General features: G+C 47.2%; 3 protein-coding genes across 11 annotated transcripts in view; 1 reads left to right on the forward strand and 2 right to left on the reverse strand.

Moving 5' to 3' along the window:
• The window catches only part of CPSF3 (cleavage and polyadenylation specific factor 3), a 43,431-nt gene extending 38,688 nt beyond the window's left edge, over positions 1-4,743 (reverse strand). Inside the window, exon 1 of one of the 3 annotated variants that reach the window (XM_060169316.1) lies at positions 4,585-4,743. In XM_060169316.1, coding sequence (XP_060025299.1) covers positions 4,585-4,634 — 50 coding nt within the window. In that variant the 5' untranslated portion in view covers positions 4,635-4,743. Of the gene's footprint in view, positions 1-4,543 lie in introns of all 3 variants that reach the window. The other 2 variants (XM_060169318.1, XM_060169317.1) reach the window with 2 other exon arrangements.
• A 77-nt stretch (positions 4,744-4,820) lies between these two features.
• On the forward strand, positions 4,821-17,325 carry ITGB1BP1 (integrin subunit beta 1 binding protein 1). 2 transcript variants are annotated; one of them, XM_060169320.1, is made up of 7 exons: positions 4,821-4,979; positions 9,606-9,710; positions 12,119-12,197; positions 13,489-13,625; positions 15,775-15,867; positions 16,424-16,573; positions 17,055-17,325. In XM_060169320.1, the coding sequence occupies exons 2-7, from the start codon at positions 9,639-9,641 to the stop codon at positions 17,124-17,126; spliced, it is 603 nt and encodes a 200-aa protein (XP_060025303.1). In that variant the 5' UTR covers positions 4,821-4,979; positions 9,606-9,638; the 3' UTR covers positions 17,127-17,325. The 2 variants fall into 2 exon arrangements, with proteins under 2 accessions (XP_060025303.1, XP_060025304.1); XM_060169321.1 differs by lacking the exon at positions 4,821-4,979 and adding an exon at positions 8,577-8,681.
• A 424-nt stretch (positions 17,326-17,749) lies between these two features.
• Positions 17,750-24,484, reverse strand: part of ASAP2 (ArfGAP with SH3 domain, ankyrin repeat and PH domain 2) — a 157,106-nt gene continuing 150,371 nt past the window's right edge. For 4 of the 6 annotated variants that reach the window (XM_060169311.1, XM_060169312.1, XM_060169313.1 and 1 more), the window contains 4 exons: positions 22,995-23,044; positions 22,429-22,520; positions 21,863-21,985; positions 17,750-20,184 (listed from right to left, as the gene is read on the reverse strand). In XM_060169311.1, coding sequence (XP_060025294.1) covers positions 20,110-20,184; positions 21,863-21,985; positions 22,429-22,520; positions 22,995-23,044 — 340 coding nt within the window. In that variant the 3' untranslated portion in view covers positions 17,750-20,109. The remainder of the gene's footprint in view (positions 20,185-21,862; positions 21,986-22,428; positions 22,521-22,994; positions 23,045-24,484) is intronic. The other 2 variants (XM_060169315.1, XM_060169310.1) reach the window with 1 other exon arrangement.

Below are 24,484 nucleotides of genomic sequence, written 5' to 3' on the forward strand. Positions count from 1 at the left end.
TACAAAGATAGCAAAGAACAGCATCAATGTGGGAAAAGATGAAAAGTAACCTTTGGGAGTTCAGGGATCTTTCAGTTGTTAAAATTGTGAGAGAAGCTGGTATAGATCTGAGAAGCCCAAAGGTTAAATCCAACCTTCTGAATGTTACGGTTAAACTGTGATGTATTCAACATGTAAACTAGCAGTGATTCAGATTATTTAATAAGACTCTTGAATTAGCACTTAAGTAAAAACCCATCAGCACTTAAAAATTCTTTCATTTTCTTTAAGATGAAAATATGCATTTACCAAATAGCTTAAATTTAAATAGACTTATCTTATTCCTACCTGTGAATCTCATTCCCTTTTCCTTCTACTTTCTGTTGTTTCAGTATATTTGATACCAAGTATTTCAAATTAATTTCCTTTCTTCTTAAATTAATGAAACAGCCTTGCTTTCCAATTCCCGTAAGACTTTAAGTTAAACTTCGCCTGCTTTTCCAATCCCTCCCCTTCTCTGGCTGCCTCTCCCCAACCATTCTAGCTCATGATTCACCCACTCATTCAAGATCAAGCAGGTTTTTTTTGTGTGTGTGGCTGCACTGTGAGGCTTTCAGGATCTTAGTTCCCTGACCAGGGATTGAACCTGGGGCCACGGCAGTGGAAGCACAGAGTCCTAACCACTGGCAGCTTCCATTTGCCAAGCACTGTATTAAGTGCCTAGAATATGGAAAGGCCTAATACCAAGACGCTGAGCTCAAGGAACGCATAGGCTGCTAGGAGACAGACATGAGATGGATGCATCCTCAAACTGAGATCCTACTCCAGAGAAAATCAGACCACCACAGTGCTACTGTGAATTCCTGGCCTTCCACTTCAACTGGCCCTCTGCGCTCCCTCTTAAGTGTCCCTAGCTCAGTTTTCTCTTACAGTTAGTGTGGTAACTATTTCAACCTTTCTCCCCGTTCCTAAATTTTCCAACCCTCTATCCTAACTCTTCACTCGAGGCACGGCATTCTCTGCATCAAAAAATTGTACAGTTCAGCTGTCAATTTCCTCAACTTACCAACCCACCCGCATCTTTCTCTCCTTCCATTTCTCCTGCAACAGAGAACAGACCTCTCTCTCTAAGGCTAATCATTTCACCATGGTTCTACACTCTGCACACTCTCTCCTTCTGAGGAACTGACCCCTGCCTGCTACATCATTGGCTTTTCCCTCACCAACCGCATTTAAACATGCCACAGTCATGCTCATCCCCAAAAGAAAATCCCTTAATTCTAATCTCCTTTAGTCTCCCTGCCCGCTTCCTAAAAGCTGCATACACCCTCTGCCTCTATTTCCTCACCTCCACTCACTCAACTCACTGCAATTTGGCTTTTTACCAACCGCTCTTCTGAAACTCTCCCTGCAGAACAGCTCTTTGTTGCTAAGCGCAAACAGCCCCTCTTTCAGTTCTTATCTCACTGTTCTCCCGGCAGCACGTCATCCCTCCTGCTCCGTCCCTCTCCGAGCTTGGTTTCACTGACTTCACACTTTCATCCTGTCCTACTGGTTTTCCACCTTAGTTTCCTTTGCTCAGCTGCCTCTGCCCATCCGTCAAATGCCGTTATTCCAAGGGTTCTCTCCTTGGTCGTCTTCTCAGTCTTCCTGATCTTCATTGTCACATTTTTAACATGCTGAGGACCTTCCAAATTTGTATCTGTAGCCAGATTGTCCTCCTGAATTCCAGACCTCTAACAGTCAGTCACCTGGCGTTGGCATCTCTCCCGGGACATCCACAGGCACCTTATATTCAAACATGCCAAACAAGTTTACACCTCAGGTCCCTTGCCCTTGTTCTTCTTTCTTTCTGGAATGCTCTGCCCTCAGATATTGACATAATTGGCTCCTGTGTATCATTTGGGTCTCAGTTCAAATGTCACCCCCTCATCTGCCCTTCACAACATTCTATAATAACACTTAAAACTACATGAAGTTATTGTATCTACTTCTTTATGGTTTTTCTAACTATTAAAATGAGAGTTCCATAACAGCAGAGACGTTGTCTATTTCATTCACCGATGTATAGCTAGCTACACTGCCTGACACGCAGTAAACCTCAAGAAATACCTATTGTGGGAATTCCCTCGTAGTCCAGTGGTTAGGACTCTGTGCTTTCACTACTGAGGGCATGGGTGCAATCTCTGGTCGGGGAACTAAGATCCCACAAGCCACAGCATGGCCAGGAAAAAAAAAAAAAAGAATGAAAGAAATACCTATTGAATGAGTAAAAACTCCCAAATTATGAACCTTGGAAACATTATGCTAAGTGAAAGAAGGCGGTAACAAAAGGTTACATATTGTAACCCATTTATATGAAATGTCCAAAAGAAGATAATCTGTAGAAATGGAAAGTAGATTAGTAGTGGCCTAGGGCTGGGGAAGTTGGAGGTAAATGGATATATAAGGCCTTCTTTTCGGAATGATGAAAATGTTCTGGAATTAGACAGTGGTGATAGTTGTAAAACTGTATATATTAAAACCCATTGAACTGTACACTTTAAATGAGTGTGCTGATGTGAATTCAATCTCAATAAGGCTGTTTAAAACAATAAAACTCCCAAATTTACTCCAGACCTGCCCCATCTCCTGTACTCCTGGAGTGAATAACACAACCACTTACCAGCTGTCCTACCTAGGAGTCCGTGTCATCCTAACACTCCTCTCTACACTGCCTTTCCCCCAACAACGGCCCCTTACAATACATCTGATCGGTTACAAAGTTCTGAAGATTTCACTTTTTTACTGTCTTAAACCTCTCTCTGTCCAATCCACTGCTGCTCATTTCACTCATTCCAAGCTCTCACTGCTTCATCACTTGGTTTATTTCAATTCATCCCACTGGATTCTCTCCACTTAATCCACCCTATTTTTTTTTTTTGGCCGTATCACACGGCATGCGGGATCTTAGCTCCTCCAACCAGGGTTGGAGCCTGTGTCCCCTGCCGTGGAAGCTTGGAGTCTTAACCGCTGGACCGCCAGGGAAGTCCCTTGTTCCACCCTTTTATTCATTTGCTACACTGCTGCCAGGAGCATCTTCGATCTTCCTAAAACATAATTTCCATCACATCCCATCCTTGCTTAAGATCCTTCCTTGGCTTTCTATAACTGGTGATAAAGACCCCAAATCCTTACACAATGTCCTTCATAAGCTGGACCCTGACAGCCTCTACCATCTCATCTGCTAATCTTCTAGCTGCAGCCATGGGGAGACTGGCCACAAACAGAGCCCTCTCATTTTCACACGTGCCACTTCCTCGGCCTGGAGCATCCTTGCCCACACTTCAGCTGTCTTTAATTCCTACTCATTCTTTAGGCCTCAGCTCGTATCATAATTTCCAGGATGCAAGAGGTGGCATTCTCCTCTCTGCTGCAAATCCCTTCTGCACTCTCACGGCCTTAGTGCAACGCCTATCTGTACTCTTACAGTAGTCACCATTGACTGAGCACCTACCGTGAGCTTTACTCTGCACAGTTAAGTACTGCTATACTATTTCCACAGGAGGAAATGGGTTCAGTGAGGTTGCTGTCCTAGCAATCGATAGTGTACAGATAGGACTTCAGGTCTGACTCCAAAGTGATGGTCTGCTATTCCTCCAAACTATCTTTCCGGTACTTTTCATGCGGCGCTGCAGCTCCCTCCAAAAGGGTGAATCCAGTTAACTCAGCCCTCCGTCTTATTTGTATCCCTAGTGCCCAGTGTGGCCTTGACACTTGCTCAGTGTTTGCTGAGCACAGGAAGAGAGGACAGGTGTGAACTGAGCAGTGGCAAACTTGGGGCACGTTCCCAGTAGGTGCTCAAGGAGTCCTTACTAAATGAACATGTAAAGGAAATATTTCTGCCTTTTGAAAAAGGCACGTGTTCATGTGGTGCTGACTCATTTCTAACAGTGAGCATGTCTGTGGATTCTAGCTGCTCACTTACAGAATAAGTTCCTCCACATTTATATTTCCCTTTCTAAGCAGCATTCCAGATCTGTAAGGTGCTTCTCTGACAGAAGGCCATTTCCAGTGAAAGGCCAGCCCTCTCCTGGTCAGTCAGGGGCTGAGATTTTGTCCTTAACACCTCGGCTTTTTCTTCCCTCCTTATTCTCCCAGAGTTGGAGAATGGAGCTCCAGCAAGTCCCTAATTTACTTCCTTTCCCATCTTGGCAAATACCAAGTTCTGGAGGTAACAGGTTAGTTCTTCCTCGCACTGCCACAGCCTTATCCAGGTCCTCCTCTCATCCTGCCATGCTCGGCGTCACCGGTTCCCTCAGAGCTTGCCACTCTTTGGCGAACAAGAAAGCGCCCAGCGGCCCCACAGACCTTCTTTCCCCGCCCCGCAACTCCACATACTCTCCTCCCTTGGAAAAAGCAAAATCCCATGAAACCGAGCAGGCCCCTTCCTATGCACAGTTCTCCAAAGCCCTGCATCCGGAGGCCTGGCCCGCAACTGCGGACCAAGGGACCAAGGGCCGACTGCAGAGGCGCGCCGGCTGCGGCCGACTGAACAGCCCAACCACCCGGGTACCCTCCTCGCCTCACAACCCGTGGCTTCATTCCCTCTCGCTGGTCCCTTACAGGGGTCGGATCAGCAGCTGGTCACTCTCTTCTGCGGGAATCGCAGACATCTGCAAACGGGGACGAGGAACAGGTTGCGGGAGGCTTTCTAAATTGGAAGAGCAGCCACAGGGAACCCAGAAGGATGGTCGCCGTCCACCGAGAGCACAACTTCCGGCGCCCGGGCGTCAGCCACCCTAGGCTCCTCCCTCTAACTTCCGGTCGTAGAACAAGGGGTCGGCCCGGGCACCGGGGGCGGGGTCAGGGCTGCGCCTGCGCGAGGCTTTGGAGGCGAGACCCGGCGGGCGGTGCCACGGGCCTCGAAAAGCGGGCGCTGGCTTTTGATACGGAGTGGCTGCCGCGGCTCGGGCTGCCTAGGCTGTGGGTGTCTGACCCCGACCGCAGTCGGCGTTGAGGTGAGAGCCCGGCCCTCGCCGCGCTTGGGCTGAGCCTGGCCGGGAACGCGGGTCCCGAGGGCGGCTCCGGTGGGGAGGCTCGCGGCGGGGCGGATGGGTGGGGCCGCGGGGGCCACGGTCTCCACCGGGACCCGCCTTCCCTGGGTGGGGGACCCAGGCCCCGAGGCGGCGCGGGGCCAGCGGCGGGAGCCGAGGAGCGGGCCCGGGCCTGCGGGAGGAGGCAGTGCCCCGGTGCCGATTCCTGTCTGGGGTGGAACTGCAGCTCCGGTGACGACGGGTGTGGCGTGTGGCGTGTGTCTGGGTCCGGTCGGAAGGGTGATGGAGTGAGAGCATCCGCGGGGCTGCTCCCCACGTTCCTCATGTCAGGGTCTGATGGAGAGCGTTCACTTTTTGTGCGGGATCCTGTTGGTTCCTCCACGCGTCGTGGTTGTTTCCCCGCAGCGCGGGTCCGGGGTTGCGTCTGTTTTGTTTACTGTCACCGGCACGTGGCAGGTGCTCCCGACAGGAGCTGGGCGGGGTCTGGAAAGAGCTTTGGAGCCAACTCTACCAAGGTTCCAAACTTGGCCCCATGGTGGCCTTGGGCAAGCTGCTTCATCAACTTTGCACTTTGGCTGCCTCATTGGAAAGGGGCTGTAATACTGCAACCTTGCTGGTCAGTGGAGAGGGTCAGAGGTATACGCAGATGGCATAAGGGTGTGTGTGTATGTGAGTGTATAAAACATATCACCTGGCACTGGGTGGCAGATGGTAGGTGCTCAGGACGTGGGAGTTGTCATCTGGATGTTATCTCACAAGAAGATTCTCCGGTTCATTAAGCATGGCCTCTGCCAGGCTGTAGCAGGCATCGGATATACAGAGCTGACCTAGCCCTGGTCTTTGATGAGCTCACAGTTCTGAGTGAGATAGTTACAAGTAGGCAGTAGCTAACTAATGCTGAGATCAGGGTATAAACTCAAGCTGTGGAAGACCCATCCCATCGCCCAACCTGAGGCTTTCTAGAAGAGAAGCCTGAACTGGGTCTTGGAAGGTGACTGGTTAGCCAAATAAATAGAAGGTGGAAGAGCATTCTAAGCAGAGGGAATGGCAGGAGCAAAGTGTGGAAACAGGGAGCTGAGTGCATGCTGAGAACCGCAAGCCAGTTTGCATGCATTCCTTACAGATTAATTGAGTGTGAAACTGGTTGTGGACGATGAGACTAGGGGTCCACACGAGCCCGGTCATGGAGGACCTTGCGTGTCCTGGCAAAGAGCCTGACTTCAGTCTCTAACTTTGAGGAGGCAACAAAAGATTTGAAGCAGGTTAAATGGCATCTGACTTGAGTTTTAAAGAAATCATTTCAGCTGGAGCTTGATGACAGAATTGAAGCGGCAAGGAGTCCAGCTGGGACTGATACCGACCAGGGTTCTTGGCCTTCCCAATCAGTAGAAATGGATAAGAGGCCAGTCCAGAAATTCAGGCAGGGCTTGACTGGGGCTCCTGCAGCTGCAGGAGGGGAGCGAAAACAAGTAACAGGTTCCCTTGCTCGCTCCTCCCCGCCAAAAGGGGCCAGAGCGGTGGGAGGCGGGCGAGCTCGTTCCTTACATGGGGTGAGGGTAGGGGTGTGTCCAGGGGTCGGGCGGAGGGGCGGCTGAGGTGTTTTGCCCACCCCCTGGCGGTGTTGAGCGCAGGGGGCACGCGCAGGACCCTGCTTTGGCTCTCTGCTCTTCAGAAGTGGTAGTTGGGGTTTTTTTGGTCTTTTTGTGTTTTGTTGTCCAGAATTTGCCCCAACTGCACGTGCATGCACGCAGTTATTTTTAGTTCCTTTATAGTTTCTTTGTATCTGTTACTCGAGAAGACGTTTGTCCACTTGCAGTCACTGCAGCAAAGTGTCCCAGGTCCCAGTCTGTCTCAGGACAAGGTCCCTCATCCTTGAAATATCTCCTGATGGCTTGTGAATTCCTTACATTGTATTCCAGACTTTGTGCATTTTTATGGGTTAAGGGTCCATTGCTTTCATCACATAATGAAAAAGTGTTTCTGTATAGCCATAGTCTAGGATGATGCAGGCCCTGTTTAGAGACATGGATGAGGGAACTCTTCAGGTGGGATAATCAGTGCATCTTGGACTTGGCTGGATGTGAGGGCTGGAGGACAGAGAGGAGTCGGTGATTTCCTGGTTTCTACCAGAAATAATGGAATTTATTGAAAGGGAGAGGAGAGGGGCTGCTGTGGAGGGGAAGAGGATGGGCTCTGGTTTGGCCTTTTGGCCTTTGATGAGTCTGTGGAACACCCAAGTGACAGTATCTTCGGTCTCATTTTTATGCACGAATAATTTAGAGACAAGAATGACTTGCTTATTTAAGAACATGCATCAAAATAGTGGCAGATATCAAAGGTTTTTGTAAATGCATTTCCCCTTCAGCTCCTAGATTGATGATGGAAAGAAAGTCTTAAGGAGTTGCAAAGCCCTTATTAAGTAGTGATTTTCGAATCGTTCTAGTATTCCAGGGATTTGAAGAGATGCTTCAGGATTTCATAACAATACTATCAAATTTTAAAAAATCATATTTAAAATTGTTATTTCTATATATATATAGTACTTATATGTACTTAAAATATAATGTGCTTAAATATGCTATACACTGACCTTCTAGCCCATCAATTATGGTATGTTATGCTGCCAGGTTAACCCAGTTCTGTGCACACCTTGAGGCCCTCTTGCCTTCTCTTTCTAACCGAGAAGTATCCTGTGATGGCAGGGCTATCGTTTGCAACGAATTATCCACGGAAGCCTTCTAAGTAGGCCCCCTCTTTTTACTCTTGTCCTGTGCAACTAGTTCCCTACCCAGCAGCCAGTCATCTTTCTAAAACAGAAATCTGATCGTATCACCTGACTGCTTTTTTAAAACCCTCTGAGTCTTCCTGTGAAACCCAGAACAAAACCCCAGCTTTCGCTGTGGCCTGCAAGGTCTCCTGTGGCTCTTTCCCTCCTGTCACTCTCCCTCCTCCTCCTATTCTTAGTCATATTGGCCTCTCACCGGTCTGTGCGTCAGAAGGACGTCCACTCTCGGAGCTTCTCCTCCACGTTCACGGCTGCCCCCTCCTTCCCTCAGGGCTTAACTCTCGCTTCCTCAGAACATCTTTTTCTGTCTAAAATCGTCCCCCCTTCCTTTGATCACTATCTCCTTAAGTTGCTTTAGTTCCCCTCGTAGCAATTATTGTTTCCAAATAATGTGTTTTATATTTGGTTTCCCTGTTGGTCTGTCTACTCCCTCTAAAAATGAGCTCCCTGAGGTCAGGGGCTTTTTCTGTCTTATTCACTGGTGTATCCCCAGCACCTGGTAGGTGCTCACTGGCTACTCAGGAACGAATGAATGAATCACATGTTCTCGTTACTCCACAAATGAAGCAGAGATATAGAAATAAGTTGGCTGATGGGGCTGATTAAAAAGCTTGGGCTCAGGAGTCGAGTTTTGGGTCAGTGGCCTAAGGTCAGATGCTAGTGAGTGGATTTGGCGGGGGTGGCCCTCCAGATTCAATGGGAGAAACTGTGTGTTGGAGAGGGGCATGCATTGACCACCCCGTGATTTACTCATTCTTTTCCTTCATCAGGTCCCTTGTTTTTCTGACAAGAATTCACCATGTCGGAATGAAAGGACGCTATCTGTGCAGACTGCTGTCTGTTGAACGTTTGAAGACGATAAGATAGTGTTCGATTCTGTAGTGAGCAGGTTCCCTTGTTCCCTCTGTAGAACCAACCTTTAGGAAACATTTGTTAGGTTCTTGTATTCATAAATCCTCCTGAAAGATGGGTCACAGTTCCCTTGTCTACAGAATGCAGATTCTAACGTGTCTTCTGTAAGCCCCCTGATGGGGGGCCTAGAGCTCCAGCAGAGACCCTCAGAGAACATCTGTGTCACCAGGTTGCTGTGAGGATAAATTGAGACAGTGTGTTTGGAAGTACTTGAACTATGAAACATTATGCAGGCTAGTTCGTAATTTTCCAAGTATAATATATGTGCTCCTATGAAATGTGCAAGGAGAAATCGAAAATTTAAAAAAAGAGATACATAAGCCTGACTCTGGGAAACTTAAGGTCACCTCCTTCCCTGGCCTTACTGGAACGAGATGAGAGGTAGCACCTGGCAAGGTTTTCATGTCAGCCTTTACTTAAAGATAGTTGGAGACTTCAAGAAAAATGCACATTTCCGAGATGTGTCAGCGCCTTCAGTTCTTAGCCCTGCCATTCACAGAACAGGAACCGGAGACAGTGACGTGGTTGATAAACCGATATGTCACATATTTTACTAACGTCTTGAGTTGGTTAAAGGGAAGGCAGGCACTTGAATATATTGAGAACTAGATGTTACTTCTGAACAGTGCTTTTCACACCTCCAGAGATGCCAAGAAGGTTCCTACCTTTTTGGTTTATTGGGTTAGAATCTTGTGATTCAAAAAGAGAATAAGAATGAAAAAGAATAATACCCACATTTTGTGGTCAACGGAAAATATTTATGTTTCAAGTAAAAGGAATACGCCGTGGAACTGGGAGGAATTGATGTTTTTTATTTATTTTTATTCCTATTACGTGTAAAGGGATTTAAAGTTGCTTTTCTCAATGTACCTAACCAACGCTTGTTCTTCCAGGGGGCGTGCCTCTGGATCGAGCTATGGTGGAAGATGTTTCGGAAAGGGAAGAAGCGACACAGCAGTAGCAGCTCCCAGAGTAGTGAAATCAGTACTAAGAGCAAGGTAGGGGTGATGGCATGGAGGCCGCAGTCGTTAAGTGGTGAGAATTTTGTTTCTTCTAACCGATGCTGCGTGAAGGGTACTAACCCCGGCAGACCTGCTGATGTTCTTCAAACTAGAGGTTTTTCACATTCATTTTTTTGCACTCGACACGCATTGTGCGCTTGATTTAATTTTATTTTGTTTTGGTAGATTTTCTGGAGTTCTTAACTCCGCTAACCTGGAGGGATCGGGACTTCCGAACGGTCTCATTGAAACGCTGATTTTTAAATTGTTTATATGACAGGAATTGCAGGCACTCAGGGAGCTGGATGTCTTGAATTCTAGGGCTTGAGGTGTGTGTGCAAATTATAATTCTGTTTAGTCACGGTGAGTTAGTTGGATAGTGAGGAAAATGCCCTGGTGTGAGTGTGTGGGACCCTTCGAGTCCCAAGTCCTGGTCCACTGGGTCCGCTAGACTAGGACTAGAGAGCCTGTTTAAGTCATTCTCCACCCTTGTGAGCTCTCGGTGCCCAGTGCCAGGACTGGGTGAGGCAGGAGAGGAGCCCTCGGCCCACACGCACGGGTGCCCACCTCCGGGGTGCCTCTCACCAGCCTGTGGGCAGCGCCCTGGGTGACGACGGCCACGCCCAGGGACGGACACACGCACCACTGCCCTTCGGGAGTTTCCAGCAGGCAAGGGCAGCGGTGTTGTCACTGAACTGTCAGCACGTAGCCAAAAGCACCAAAACCTGACCTTTTAGCAGTCCTGTGCAGTCTTAAATGGGAAAACTGACCGTTTTCCTGTCAGGTTTCGGAACTCCTGCAGCTAGCTGAGACCCACCCGCTGTTACCTAAGTGTGAGGACCTCAGCCTGGGAATCAGGCCCAGCTTCCTGTTTTCTAGATCAGAAAGTGGATAAAGGGAGACGTGCTGACCTGCGGCTCGCAGAGTAGGACCAGAGCGCGGTTTCTGATTCCTGAAGGACCTGCTGCCCCGGGCAGGTGGCGGAGGCAGGGCCAGAGAGGTGCAGGAGGGCCGCGGGCCCAGAGGGAGGTCTTACCCCGCGTGGTGGCGAGCCTCGTGCGGTTCCTAAGCAGGGTGCTGGGACTCAGATTTGTGTGCCAGGATGGTGTAAGCGTCTGCCGTCACGATTCGGAACCTCAGAAAACGAGGCCAGTTTCTCCCTTCCTGTTCTTCTGTTCTGAGGGTTGTTAGGTTCTGACAACCTGGTTGCTTTTCCCGTGCGGAGGGGTAATTTGAAGCACAGAACCTCACTCTGTCACACGCTTCCCAGAAGCCAGCCTGACGTCGTAACGGCATCTTAATTCCAACTCCCCTTCCGTCACCCTTTGAGTAGTTAGGTTTTTTTCCGGTTTGTCAGAACCACACATGATGTTGAACTTCCGTGTGCATACGGCTCTGCTCTTAGTTTACATTCCAAGAAGTGCTGTTATTAAGAAAGGGAAGCAGTAAGGCTTGATACATTTTTGCATTCACCTTGATTCACTTCTTAAACATCGAAAATTTTGAGTGTACTTTTAAAATTTAATTTTGATTTGAAGTGTAAAAAAGTGATTTTTTTTCTTTTTTGGCCGAGCTGTGCAGCTTGTGGGATCTTAGTACCCCAACCAGGGATTGAATCTGGGCCCCCCGTCAGTGAGAGTGCCAAGTTCAAACCACTGGACCACCAGAGAATTCCCAATAAGTGATTTGTTTAATCAGAAGTTTTTACTGTTATTTCTAAAAAATGAGAGTATGATGCTGTAGAACAAACTATATTAACATGTATGATTCATTAAATTTTGCTTAACAGGTTTGTTGGTTTTTCTTTGTAATTCACATTGCAGTTATGCTCTGGTCCACCAGTCGGCCTGTGTTTACCTGTTGTAGGCCAGGTAGTAGCTGGAGTCATTGCAGATGCTGGGGTGAGAATTAGGAGACGTAGATTAGAGATCTAGGGTATTTACTAGATGTAACCTTGGGTAAATCACTTCACCTCTCTGTGTCTCTCCGCTCATTTACTAAACAGGATAATATTAACTCCCTGCCTGCTTTCTGCACAGGGTTCTTTTGGGGTTCTTTGGAAATATTACAAAAGCAAGGTGTAGGTTTTCACATATGACATAAATATCAGGTATCTTATAAGGAGATACAGGTAGTGGCTCTCATTTAAACTGGGAGTGTTGACCTCACGTTTATCCAATATTGTGTGATGGCAAGAGCAGTTGGGACTGTCTGCTTTTCTGGAAGTTTGCTAAGGAATTTGTCTTTAGAAAAATCTGTCAAGTCGATCTACCTGAATAATTGACCTGATTTTATATGTGTTAATTCAACTATAATAAGTCATTTGAACGTTTGGTAGAGAACTTGAGAGAAGATAGCGCTTCTAATTGCGTTTACGGTTTTTCTGTTGTTTTGTTATTTCTCAGTCTGTAGACTCCAGCCTTGGGGGGCTCTCGCGATCCAGCACCGTGGCGAGCCTCGATACCGATTCCACCAAGAGCTCAGGTACGGAGGGTGGATCATTTTGGCGAAGGCTGCTAACTGACGCTTGTGCAGTTCTGCCAGAGTAGCACAGGGAGTCCTTGAGTATTTGGGGTTTTCTTCCTCTGCTCTGCCAGAAATGGTCCAAGATCTGGTGGAACGCAGGTTGGGGTGGCGGGTGGGTGGTGAAAGCCGCTGCCTTGGAGGAAACTGCTCTTAATGGTCGTGGAGCAAAAACTTGTGGAAAACTTCGTGGTGACAGTTTAGAAGTGTCAAAATAGCTTTGTAAGAAATGGGCTGGCCGATTGTGAATTATTTCGGAATTACATTCTTCGTGGGGGTAAGACAACGTCCTGCTGATTAAAAAAAGTTAACATCAGGAGCATGTGGTAACGAGGGGAGCATCTGTCATAGGCCCTTGAAAACATTTATGCAGCCCCCCAAAAGGAGCAGCTCTTCAGAAATCAAAAGGTGGTTTTTGACCCACCTGCTAGCCGGTGTGTAATTGGAAACCTACTACATTCATTTTCTTGTATAAAATCCTTCCCCTTTTCCTTTCGGGATCATAGGCGACTCTATCCATAAAAGGTGGTAGGAGTGGGAGAGAAGATGTAAAAGGGAGTATAGTAGCATAAGGTCTATTGTCTTTACTTCCAGATGCTTTAAAACATTAAAAATGTGGGCATCTTTTTATTACATAAACATAATCTAAAAGTGACCACAGGGTATTCCTTTACTATTGCAGACGTTGTAAAATCCTTTGTGGTACTTTTGTACTGGCTGGATTTTACGGCACACACAGTTCTTCACCTATTACCATCTGTTTTGTAAGGGACTTCCTGTCTGGCATTATTCCATCTACATTGAAAAAAAATTTTCTGGTCTTTTCTGACTGAATGGGAGAGGTAGATCAGGTTTCCTGAATCAGGAAAGAAAACTAAAAGTGAAAGGTAAAAAGGGAGAAGAAACCAAAAAATAATTAAATGTCATATGCATTACAAAGGTACTCAATCATTGTCAAATTGACAATTTAGTTCTCTTCTTTTTGAAGAAGAAATGAAGCATAGTAATAATTTATTCCTTTTGAGATTTTTATATATTTAGTACATTGTGAGTCACTGAGGAAAAGGTTAGTGAAATTTTTAATTCTTTCCCATGACATCAAAAAGTTTGCATTTAAAATTTTTTAATTTTTATTAAAGGTTAACTTCTGATGACACTGTCTATTTCCTGCCTGGGGAGAGGTTGAGGATACCCTGTAATGCAACTATTTCTTTTGAAGTCTTACTCTTACAATTTTTCTTTTCACCTTTAGGACAAAGCAACAGTAATTCAGACACCTGTGCAGAATTTCGAATAAAATACGTTGGTGCCATTGAGAAACTGAAACTCTCCGAGGGAAAAAGTCTCGAAGGGCCACTAGACCTGATAAATTATATAGATGTCGCCCAGGTAAAAAAAAAAAAGTTCAATTTTCTCAGATTCCAGAGTGAACTCATGGCTTTGGAGAAAGACAACACTCTTCCAGGTCTCCTCACTGCTTCTCCTGAAGCCGCGCTTTTATCACTGTTAGTTGTTACTGAGCGCTGGGGTCAGAGGAGGTACAGGGCACCTTGGATACCGAGTCGAAGAGGAGCACAGGGACACAGTCCCTTCCTTCACACAGTGCTTTTCACTTTTTCTGGGGCTGACTGAAAAAGTCTCCTTGTTTAAATGGGGGAGCCGAGGGCTTCCCTGGTGGCGCAGTGGTTGAGAGTCCTCCTGCCGATGCAGGGGACACGGGTTCGTGCCCCGGTCCGGGAAGATCCCACATGCCGCGGAGCGGCTGGGCCCATGAGCCATGGCCGCTGAGCCTGTGCGTCCGGAGCCTGTGCTCCGCAATGGGAGAGGCCACAACAGTGAGAGGCCCGTGCACCACACACAAAAAATATAATAATAAAAAAATGGGGAGCCGAGTACGGTGGCTGGGTACACACCACAAGCTTATCTCTAAAAGTCTGGCAAGTCTTACTGTATCTCCGTTGAACTAGGTTCGGCTCTTTGAATAATCTAATTCATAGTGGTGTTGACCTACCATATCTATTTATTCATACCCTGTTTCCAACAAGAACTGAGGTAAGTTTCAAAAATATATCCTGGTCAAGAAGATAAAAAAATAAATCACCACGAAGGAAAATTTAATGTGAACATTAAGACAAATCAAGGTGTGAGGTTTGCGCCTAAAGTATTGTAAGGTCCATACCCTTGCCAGAGTTGGGAGTGGATGAGCCAGAAGACTTAATACTGTCAACAGTTAGTAACTTGCTTCCCAAGTTTCTAGAAGATGGAATTGCTTGTCTTTGTTTTCATTAACAAAGGGATATTACTGCAATGGAAAGAGTCCCTTATCAATTTATAGCGTGCTGGTTACTATTAAGAGTATATAGTCTCTTAACTCATGGAGATGGGATCCTTAAATATACTGTTTCATATCCTCATGAAAGTGAAGGAAGTCTCCGGTGTCTCAGGGGAAATCAGCTGATCTAATCTGCCATTTAACAGACAACTGTTGGTAGTCTGGGCAAACACAATTATCCCAGCCTTTAGTTTGAAATATAAAGTCATTCCAACGTGCAAGCAACAACTAATCTAAGTAAAGTATTCTACTGAAAGATTGCTAATAATGTTTTCTCCCAAAAGTACACTAGGCATTTCATTCTGACAAGGACTGCTCAATTTCTCACATCACTGCAGAAATGGGGCTTATCAGAATTCTATTATTGACGATAGCGTTGCTATTAGCCCATCTGTTGATTCTTGGAATTGATTTAACCTGCTGTGAGAAATGATTGGCAAGAGTTTACTCTTGCATGTGAGGACCCAAGAATTAAGGCAGGTGGACATGGCTCGTTTACCATCATCTCTTTAGTGCAGGCAAATGGTTCCACAGAAACACTGACCGTATGGAATATCTGCTGATTGCCAGCAACATCATATTTATTTTAGAGAAGGCAAGTTAGGCTACTTAACAGATAGAACTGGACCATCTGCTAGGGAAACCATCAGGCATCGTGTGCTGTTTTACTTGTTCTGAATAGCTCAAAATACTGACTGATATTTTTGAGAGCCCAGTAACCATTCTTCAAGCAGCGTTTACTTGTCCAAAGCCCTGGGGCGCTGGGAATACCAGACATACCCAACACCCGGCTAAGATGTAAAGCGGCTGAGAAGAATGGCTCTTGCTGCATGTTACCCGTCACTTAATGTGCTGACATGAGTATAAACTTTGAGTAAAGGCCCTTCATTTTTCTAATGTTTCTAATGTAAGTATTTATTTAAGCCTCGCTGGGATCTGTGAGGAGTATCAGTTTGTAACTGGGGTTAACAGTAAGCATGGGGTACATGGATCTGAGTTTTGGTCAAATTTGCAGACTGTAAAACAGGTCGGGGGGATATTTCTTCTGCCTCTTTGGAGAGAAATTCCTGCTGGGCTGTTGTATGCCCCACATTCTTTAAAGGGTTTGGGTTTATGATGGCCAGATGCTAAAATTGACCAATCAGAATTAGGAATGAAACATAATTTTTTTAAATGTATATTATGTAATTTATTTTTACTTTAAAGCAAGATGGAAAGTTGCCTTTTGTTCCTCTGGAGGAAGAATTTATTATGGGAGTTTCCAAGTATGGCATAAAAGTATCCACGTCAGATCAGTATGTAAGTAATTTAATTAAGGGGGAAAATGTGTTTTAGGTGTTGGGGAGTTCAGGCTGGGAAGGGCCCTCTTGTAGTTAGGTCTGCTTCTGTTTGCAGAGTGGTTGGCTTGTAAACATTTCTGGCACCTGGCCTTAAAAGTGACCAATTTCCTAGGGTAAATGAATAGGGGCTTTTGCTTCTGTGTGTGTAGGGCCCAAGCCAATCCCCTCCCCTCCCCTCCCCCGGCTGGTCCCCTAATGCATTTTCAGCTTAGGACCCCATGCCGATTCAGAGCAGGCATCAGCTTGGAAGCTGGGCATAGAGGACGGGATCGTGAACTTAGATCATCTCACTCCATCTTCCTAGAACTTAAGTAGGAAGGTATGATCCTAAAGGCAAATTGGCCCATAACTGAGCCAATAACTGGGTGAAAAATCTGTGAAACTACCTTCTGCCCGATCCATGGATGGATATGCTCAGTTTAAAACCTCATGATAAATTCTGCACAGGAAAATGCATTTTAAGAATGGAGAAGCATGTAAAATAGCACGGTCTTTCTTCTCCCTGATTCCTGCAGGATGTTTTGCATCGGCATGCTCTATATTTAATCATCCGGATGGTGTGTTATGATGATGGTCTGGGGGCAGGAAAAAGCTTATTGGCTCTGAAGACCACAGATGCGAGCAACGAAGAATACAACCTGTGGGTTTACCAGTGCCACAGCCTGGTGAGGTTTTCAGTCTCCTTGGTTATTAGTCTAATAATTCATCAAACAAAGTGGCAAAACCAGAGGCTGTTTAGTCTTTTCAAAGGCTGAAGAGATGCTCTCTGCCATGTGCCTAGCAAACACCTGGCATAACAGGAGAAATGAGTATATCAATCAGGCCCCAGGTCAGCCGGGCCAGACCTCCTGCAGGTTGTTAGGCCAGCAGATGTAAAGCTGGTGAGGGAAAGCGGTGTGTCCTCCAGGGCAGAGCCACGCCTTTCCATACCTTGTTCTGACTCGTGAGGGTCCCTCCCGAAGGCCACGGGGTCCTGTGTTACCGCGTGCACTTCCTGAGGGGCGGAGGAACACGGTGACCCAGGCAGGCCGTGTCTGGGGCTTTCCAAAACTGGTGATGTGTAGGTTTAGGAGAGGCGTTAGGAGGGTCGCGTTTACTTCGGGAAGCGATTTATGAACTCTTACTGTATCTTTTCACTTAACGTAGGAACAAGCACAAGCAATCTGCAAAGTTTTATCCACTGCATTTGACTCTGTGTTGACATCTGAGAAACCCTGAATTCTGCAGTCAGTCAAGGGGAAGCAGACTTCACGTGCAAGTTCCGCTGTTTTCTCAATAGTTCTGTTTTCACTCTGCGGTGGTGTTGAACTATTCTGGAAACATGAGCGATCCTTGGCTCTGGATTTTCTGAAGAAACGCAATGTATAAAATACCAGTCGTTTGTTTTTCTATTAAAATGTATCTTATTTAACAGTGAGTTAACGCTCAGTGAAGTTACCTACCTACTGGGACTAAAAAAGCAACGTCATTTGTCGCTTTTAAACACAAATAAGCTTAATAACCTTTACGTGTCGCAGAAGTGCCCTCGGTGATGAATGAACATGGAGAACTTTCTGAGGACGACCAAGGCCGTCTATCCTGCAGCACCGGCAGGTGACACTGCCAACTCAAGTCACAAAGAGGAAAACTTTAAAAGAAGTGTACTGTCAGGATGACATGCTGGTAACCCGCAATAATCATCTTCAGGGTAATTAGAAGTAATAAAACCTTCAAAGATTACTGCTCACGTTAAAAGTCACACACTGTAAAGAATCTCATGTTCAGTAGGCTAGTGTATTTTTAAAAGGACTGTTTTTATATATCGTGCTTTACTAAAGATTAAAAACATGAAAAACACCATGTCCATTTAAAAGTATTTTATTTTTTTCCAGTCAAAGGACTAGCTAACAAGAAGAGTAAACTTATTAAACATGCTCTAATTAGGACAATGAAAATAAGAACTGATTTAGGTTATACAGTATATACAGTTGCGCTGCAACTAGACCGAAGTAATCAAGTGAATGAACTGAATATCATACATCTCAGACAGTATCCACCCTGTGGACCGTGGTACCCGCCCACCCCTTCACAGATCACACAGTAACCATTAGTCTGTGGACAGATTTCTGAGTCGCCATCCCTAGAAGTCAGATCTGATGGAGAATGGCATGCCAAATGCCAGAATCCTGCAGCTAAGTTCATGACATGTAAACTTTAAATTATAAATAGATATCTACAATGTGTTCCTTTCTCTCAGTTGCTTTTTTTTTTTAATTTGCAAAGAGCAAATAACTAGGAAAGGATATTAGCAGGGAAGTTAATATAATTTCTCCTCTGGCAAGAGTAGTATTAATTACTGCACAACAGCACCACCAAATTGTAGATTGGAAAAGTATTTCCTAGGTATTGATGTACCAGTGAACCTGACATATCAGTTCGGGACTGGTGCTCAAATGCTGATAAGAATCAACTTTAACTCCTTACACAGCTGGCACCAAGTAGTCAAAAGGCTGATTATAAGATACAGACGTGGGAGCGTTGTATTAACATATGCACAGGGAGTGCACTGTGCAAAACATGTTTACTTTCTTACACCTATGAGAGAATTAACTAAATGAAGGGTTCAAAACCAGAAATTAACCATTAGTGAAAACAGATGTAGTGCTTTTAAAAAAAGACTTTAATTACAGATCTAACACATTTTTTCCCAGAACTCTGAAAGGCAGATTGCCATACAACATCGTAAGACATTCCAGTTTATTCTGTCTCCCTTTATAACAATGAAAAAATACAATGCAATTTAAAAAAAAAAGCTCTGTACTTACAAGAGTCTTGCATAATAAAGACAGGCTGCTTCAATCAAATGTACCATCATAACAAACACACTAACAGCATCGTCCGTCTCCTTGCTTTCCAAGCCTCTTCTTAAATTTGCTCCTCCGCTTTGGGTAAAAATCTAAGTGGTCATCATATGCCTGTTTATTCTCAGAGTGCCAGAATTCCCAATGTGCCTACCACGAGTCGCACACAATTACCAGATAGAGGTATGACAGTCAGGTTCATTAAACTAAGGAAGTTTTGGTTTTATCACATACAACCTAATCCCTCCACCCCCAGTAGCTTAAGAATGATACGATGGACTCCAATAGTAAAACCGGGATGTTTGAGAGTATTTTATTACCTGGGACCTACAGATTTCTGATATGCTCTTGATTACAAACAGATGGACAGATTAAATTTCAAGACAGTGTAACTACCATTCCTGTTCGTATATTATATAAATACAAGACACTAAACTGAGTGGACATTCTCTTGGGCTAGAAAGGGAAGGCAGTGGTACACTCGATAGGAAACAGCAAGTCTTGTGGTAATATGGGGGGGTCGGTCTGCACCACAGTACTCTAGCTGTGTGACGCGGGAGGCTCAGGAAGGCAAATCCCGAACACCTAAAGCATAGAAACTAGTTTAAAGAACTGTTTCGCAGTCCATCAACCTTAGTTTTTAACCAGATTCAGGAAATGCAGTTAATATAATCTGGAACTGAATTAACTGCTGTGACATATGCCATAATAAACCATCTATAGTCGGGTCAAGTAGGCTTGTTCACAACAGGTTACACACACATGCAGGATACACTGATAGTTGCAACCTCACACACCAGGGCTGGAAAGTACAACGCTTATGTATACATTTCCAATAAACATTGGGTGGGTTTCAAAGGAAATCTTTAAAGGTATCTTTAAAGAAAAAAAAGTCTTTAAAGGTGAACTGAAGCATTTTAGCAGAAAGTGCGGGCTGGCTATGGACTTTGAAAGCAACAATTTCCTGGCTTCCTAAAAAGAATTGTGCTGAAGGTCACCAACCCCAGAAGTGGGCCAAGAAAAACAGGACGAATTTCTTTCCCACACTCAAAACATTTTTAGGTTCAACTACTGCTGTAGATTCAGAATCTTCATTATTTAGTTAAAATACCTTTTCAGCTCACCTTTTGGAAATTCAGTTGTTCCTAATAAAAGTGTAGCAATGTTTCATGAAAAACACGAATTATAAAAACAATTCATTGATGTATATAAATTGCCTTTGAGTTTTTAAAGCAGAACAGTGGCCTTAGAGAAAGTGGGCTACCGTACAATTCATGAAACAGGTTATCTGGCAAGAGTTTTGGTACCAATAATGAGACAAGACATAACTTTAAAAAGAAGTGTTTTTGTTCAGTAGCAATTTAGTCAGCAATAAAGTGCACAAATGACACGGGAAATGCTCCTTTGCGACTGGGATCTCCGTCGATGTGGCCGATCTGAAATGAATAAAAGGTTATGTTGTTACACAAATTCCAAATGCTGGAAACTTTGAAGGGCATTACAGCATTTGGAGGGGAAAAAAAAAGATGTGTTTGGAAGAATCTCTTCTGGGAAAGAATTACTTGGGTACAACATCTAAACTGTTTTTCCTTTCGCTCCCGTCTCAAATAGTGCCGGCCTACTACCCGCAGGGACTTCTATCCGCGGGGAGTCGGTGTCTGCACACACGCCCCACCTCAGTCCTGGTGGTCTCGGGGGGCAGGCAGCACAGGATCAGACCACCACCCCGACCTCCCTTTTTGGTTTTTTTTTTTTAAATGGATGAAGAAACAATGTCAGACGTCTGTGCACTGCCAAGTCACAGAGAGTGGCAAATGTGAGTTGGCCCAAATGTAGTCAAAGCATTTAAGACTTCAGTAAATCCATTTACTTTTGCTCTGGGAAAATTACATAAATTATACCTCAGGTCTGATCTCAACGATGTAAATTAAGTAGTTAAGTAAACATCTAAAACAAAATCACCAAAATTTAAATTATCATCTTTGTGTGTGTGCGGGGGATACCCTGAGATTATAGACAGCATTTACTTTCTTTATAGCTTTCTGATTTTGCCACAGTTTTTGAAATGAACAGGTGTTTTCCAGATGCCTAAGCCTGGTGTCAGGCTGGAGCCCCATCCTTGTGGTGGGTTGTACACAAGTGTGAAGGCCAGACCTGTCTCAGGGCCATGTGGGCAGCGGGCGGGCAGAGCCCTGGACGGGCACCAAGGGGCACCAGGAGCTGCCGCCCCCTCTGCCGCCCGTGGTGTCGACTGCGCTGTGTGGAGCAAGGCTGACGGAGGAAGGGGCTCTGGACCCACAGGTACTTGAACCCCTCGAGGGGAGAGGCCACAAGAAGACCCCTGAACCAGCCATGCCAGAGGCGGTGCCAGGCCCCAAGTTGGTTCACAAAGGCCCTGGAGAGAGAACACACAGCTCACCCAGGAGGGTGCCTGGCTAGGGACTCTGACCAACACCCCTCGCCCTTGAGAGAGCGGAGCTGTCTCCGTGAGTCCTGGCTGCGTCCTGGCGGCAAGCGTGACCCATCTGATATCTGAGCTCAAGCCCTGGAGCTGGGCCGTTAGCGGCCCCCAGGTGGCAGACGCTGCCAGGCGTGCGGGAGCTGTTTGCACGACTGCCCAGTTTATGACAGCCACCTCTCCCTGGGGGCTGCCGTGCCCGTTGCTGCAACAGTGCTGTGTCACTGCCCTTTCTCAGACGAGCTGGCTGTGGCTTAGCAACATAACCACCTTGCCCAAGGTCACCCAGCCTGACCTTGGCCGGGGCTGGACACTCAGGGTCATCAGGGGAAGCGCCACGCTCATCCCATTCCAGCTCCCACCAGGATGCCACAGCTGGTTTCAGGACCAGCCCGACACCCAGCGTCTCTGCCCTCCGGGTCAGCTCTCCATCTGCGCCCCACTCCACCAAGCCTGCAACGCCGGGCAGAGGCACCACCGAGAAAGCCAGGGCCTCATCTCAAACCCTCAGGTGCGCTCGGCAAACTGCAGCCCATGTGGCCCGTCCGCCCCGACGAGGGAGGACCCCACTCAGAAGCGGGTGCACGGAAAGGGCAGCTGAGGCGCGCGGGGCACAGTGGGCGCCGCCCGGGAACAGACCCCCGGGCCCGACTCACCCACCACTCCTGGTCCTCCTCCCCGTCCACGACAATCACGTCCCCCTCGGAGAAGGTCAGCTCGTCGGGGTTGTCGGCCACGCAGTTGTACAGGGCTTTGACCCGCTTGGGCTTCAGCTTGGTCTGAGTCAGGGAGAAGAGGGCTCACAGCTTAGTGTGTGGGGAAGCGTCTGCTCCAGGGCAGAGAACCGGGCCACTTGGCTTCCAACTGGTCCCGAGGGCCGCCCGCAGGCCTGGGAGCCCACGGGTGTCAAGATGGGCGGCTCAGTGCGCTCGGGGCAGGGGGACTTCCAGGAGGAGGCCAGCCAAGGGAAGAGAGCAGGGAGCGGGCCGGCCTGGTGCCTGGTGGGCACGTGGGGGCCTGTCCTGGAGCCGGAAGGGCCCAGCCCACTGGCTATGGGCTCTGGGTTGCATCCTGCTCCGATCCGAAGGACCAGGTGCCCAGGAAGAAGCCTCCCCCACCCCAACCAGGGCAAGAGGAAGAGTTTCCTCTGAGCCCTTGGACGATAACCCACCCGCTCCTGGCCAGGGCAAAGAGGCAGAAAGGAAGGGGCTCGTCCGCTTACCACCTGTGACTTCCTGGGCATGGGCGCCGGGGGCTGCGTGACCACGGCGTTGGACAGAGGACCCAGAGTTTCTGTCCCAGAGAGATCCACTGCTTTAGGGCCAAAATGAACAGACTTCACGATATGCCCCCTCAGTCAACACCATGAGATAGAAACGACATAAACGCCGTCTCTCATAGCCACAAGGCAACTTGCCTGAGATTTCCTAACTGTTGAGGGAAAGTCCCCTAAAGGCCAAAGAACCTTGTGACTTCCATGCAACCTCCCTAGAGTGTGCCGGCCTGCAGGTGTCACAGAGTGAGGCAGACGCCATAACCTCCTCCAATGACTCCCAGACCCCGCCAGGGCTCCCCCACACCCCCGTCCCCATCGGCAGAGGGGGACAGGAATGCGGGGCGTGGGACAGAGCAGCCCAGGAGCAGGGGCGCCAGAGGTTCTGCGAGGGCAGGGTGGCTGCCAGGGCAGGACAGTGGGCCTGACCCAGGGGTTCACCACAGCTGGAAACACCCTCCACTTTGCCCCCGAGACCCAGCAGAAAGTAGCCCAGTTTCACGTGGAATAATTACCAGGTCCTCTTGGCTGGCCTTTGTTGATCAGTGGGCTTGACTTGTCAGGCCTACAAAGAAGGGGAAAATAGATTCACTGGTGCCCGAGGCCTGCAAGGCACGCTACCGCTCCGCCTCACTCCCTTTTCTAAAGGACCTGTGTTCGAGTTGAAAATGGTTGACCTGATTTCATCACCTGCCATCCAACTACCTCTTTTTTTTTTTTTGGAAAAAGGAAGCATGAGAGGTCCAGAGGGCAGCGCTAGATCGAAGGTTCCCGACTCCCAAACCAGGCTCCTCCTGAGGCTCTCCTGTCCCATGTGAGCCCGTTGCCAATGCCCCGGGTCTGGGCTGGAAACTGGGCACCACCAACCAGCTCTAGCCGTGATGTGCCCCATCCCCTCCCCGCGCGGCCTGGGTCTCTTCCTACGTCAGGTGGGGCAGTATCAACCCCAGGGCCCTGGTGGCTCTGCCAGGACCTGTCCAAGCACCACTGGCCCGCGTTATCCATGCCTCTGTACTCTGTGACCCCTGCTGCCTATTAACCACCGTGACTGACATGGCTCAGCACACCCTGCCCCATGAACCCCGGGCCCGGCACGTCCCAGCACCACAGGAAGGGACACGCAGGTAAGGGGCTCCCAGGGCTGGCAGACAGCGGTCTGTTAACTCAGGCTTGCGGGGTGGGCCTGGATAAACGTGTTTCTGTGAGTTGGCATTTCCACCTGCAAAAGGTGTGACACCAGTTCTGTCAACTCTCAAAGTAAGGACAAGTGACAAGAATGTCTGTGATGAGCCGAGAGGAACCCTATTCCAGTTCTCTGCACAGAGCCAGACACACAACTGGGGCCTGACATATGATGGGAGGGGATGGAGGGCAGAAGAGGCAGATGGGGACAAGCCAGGGACAAACGGCTCTCCACACACACACACGTGTGTGTGTGTGTGTGTGTGTGTGTCCCCAGTTCTGACCACTCAGAGGGCCGGCCTGAGTGCAGACACTCCAACAGCAAAGAAGACACTAAGCACCCAGATCTTGGCTTCTAAATGTCATTTCCAGTAAAAAGGAACCATTTTTCCACCATAAAGATCCAGACTGGGAGCCATGAACTGGATTCCTCTGTAGTAAAGGACGGTATTTAGGTATTACGTGTGTCTAAATAAACTTGGAGTCTGAGTTTTGGAAGGTAGCATCCATGTTAATTTCCTGATTTTGCTGGTTGTACTGTGTTTATGTAGGAGAATGTCCTTGTTTGTAGGAAATACATGTCCTGCACTACAGAGGGTCCATGTAGTCGAGATAACCCTGTGAGCGACCAACAAATAAGACCTAGAGGCCTCATGTCTTGAGAACTTTAACTCCCCAAATCCTGGTGTCTGTACTGAACGGAAATCTAAAATCATCACGTGGATATAAGATGTACATCGGTATGAAGTTTTTTGCATTTTAAACATTCTTGATTATTTTTTAGACACCTGAAGCATAACCACTTAGTTATGTAACACTTGAC

Source organism: Lagenorhynchus albirostris, chromosome 13 (assembly GCF_949774975.1).
Source record: "Lagenorhynchus albirostris chromosome 13, mLagAlb1.1, whole genome shotgun sequence".
In the NCBI taxonomy this organism is placed as follows: Eukaryota; Metazoa; Chordata; class Mammalia; order Artiodactyla; family Delphinidae; genus Lagenorhynchus; species Lagenorhynchus albirostris.

What these genes read in the sequence shown, in the direction of transcription:
- ITGB1BP1 (XM_060169320.1), top strand. Translation starts at nt 9,639, where the DNA reads ATGTTTCGGAAAGGGAAGAAGCGACACAGCAGTAGCAGCTCCCAGAGT. An exon ending in CGATTCCACCAAGAGCTCAG is followed by an intron (nt 12,198 to 13,488) that starts GTACGGAGGGTG and finishes TTTCACCTTTAG; the next exon opens with GACAAAGCAACAGTAATTCA. An exon ending in TATCCACGTCAGATCAGTAT is followed by an intron (nt 15,868 to 16,423) that starts GTAAGTAATTTA and finishes TGATTCCTGCAG; the next exon opens with GATGTTTTGCATCGGCATGC.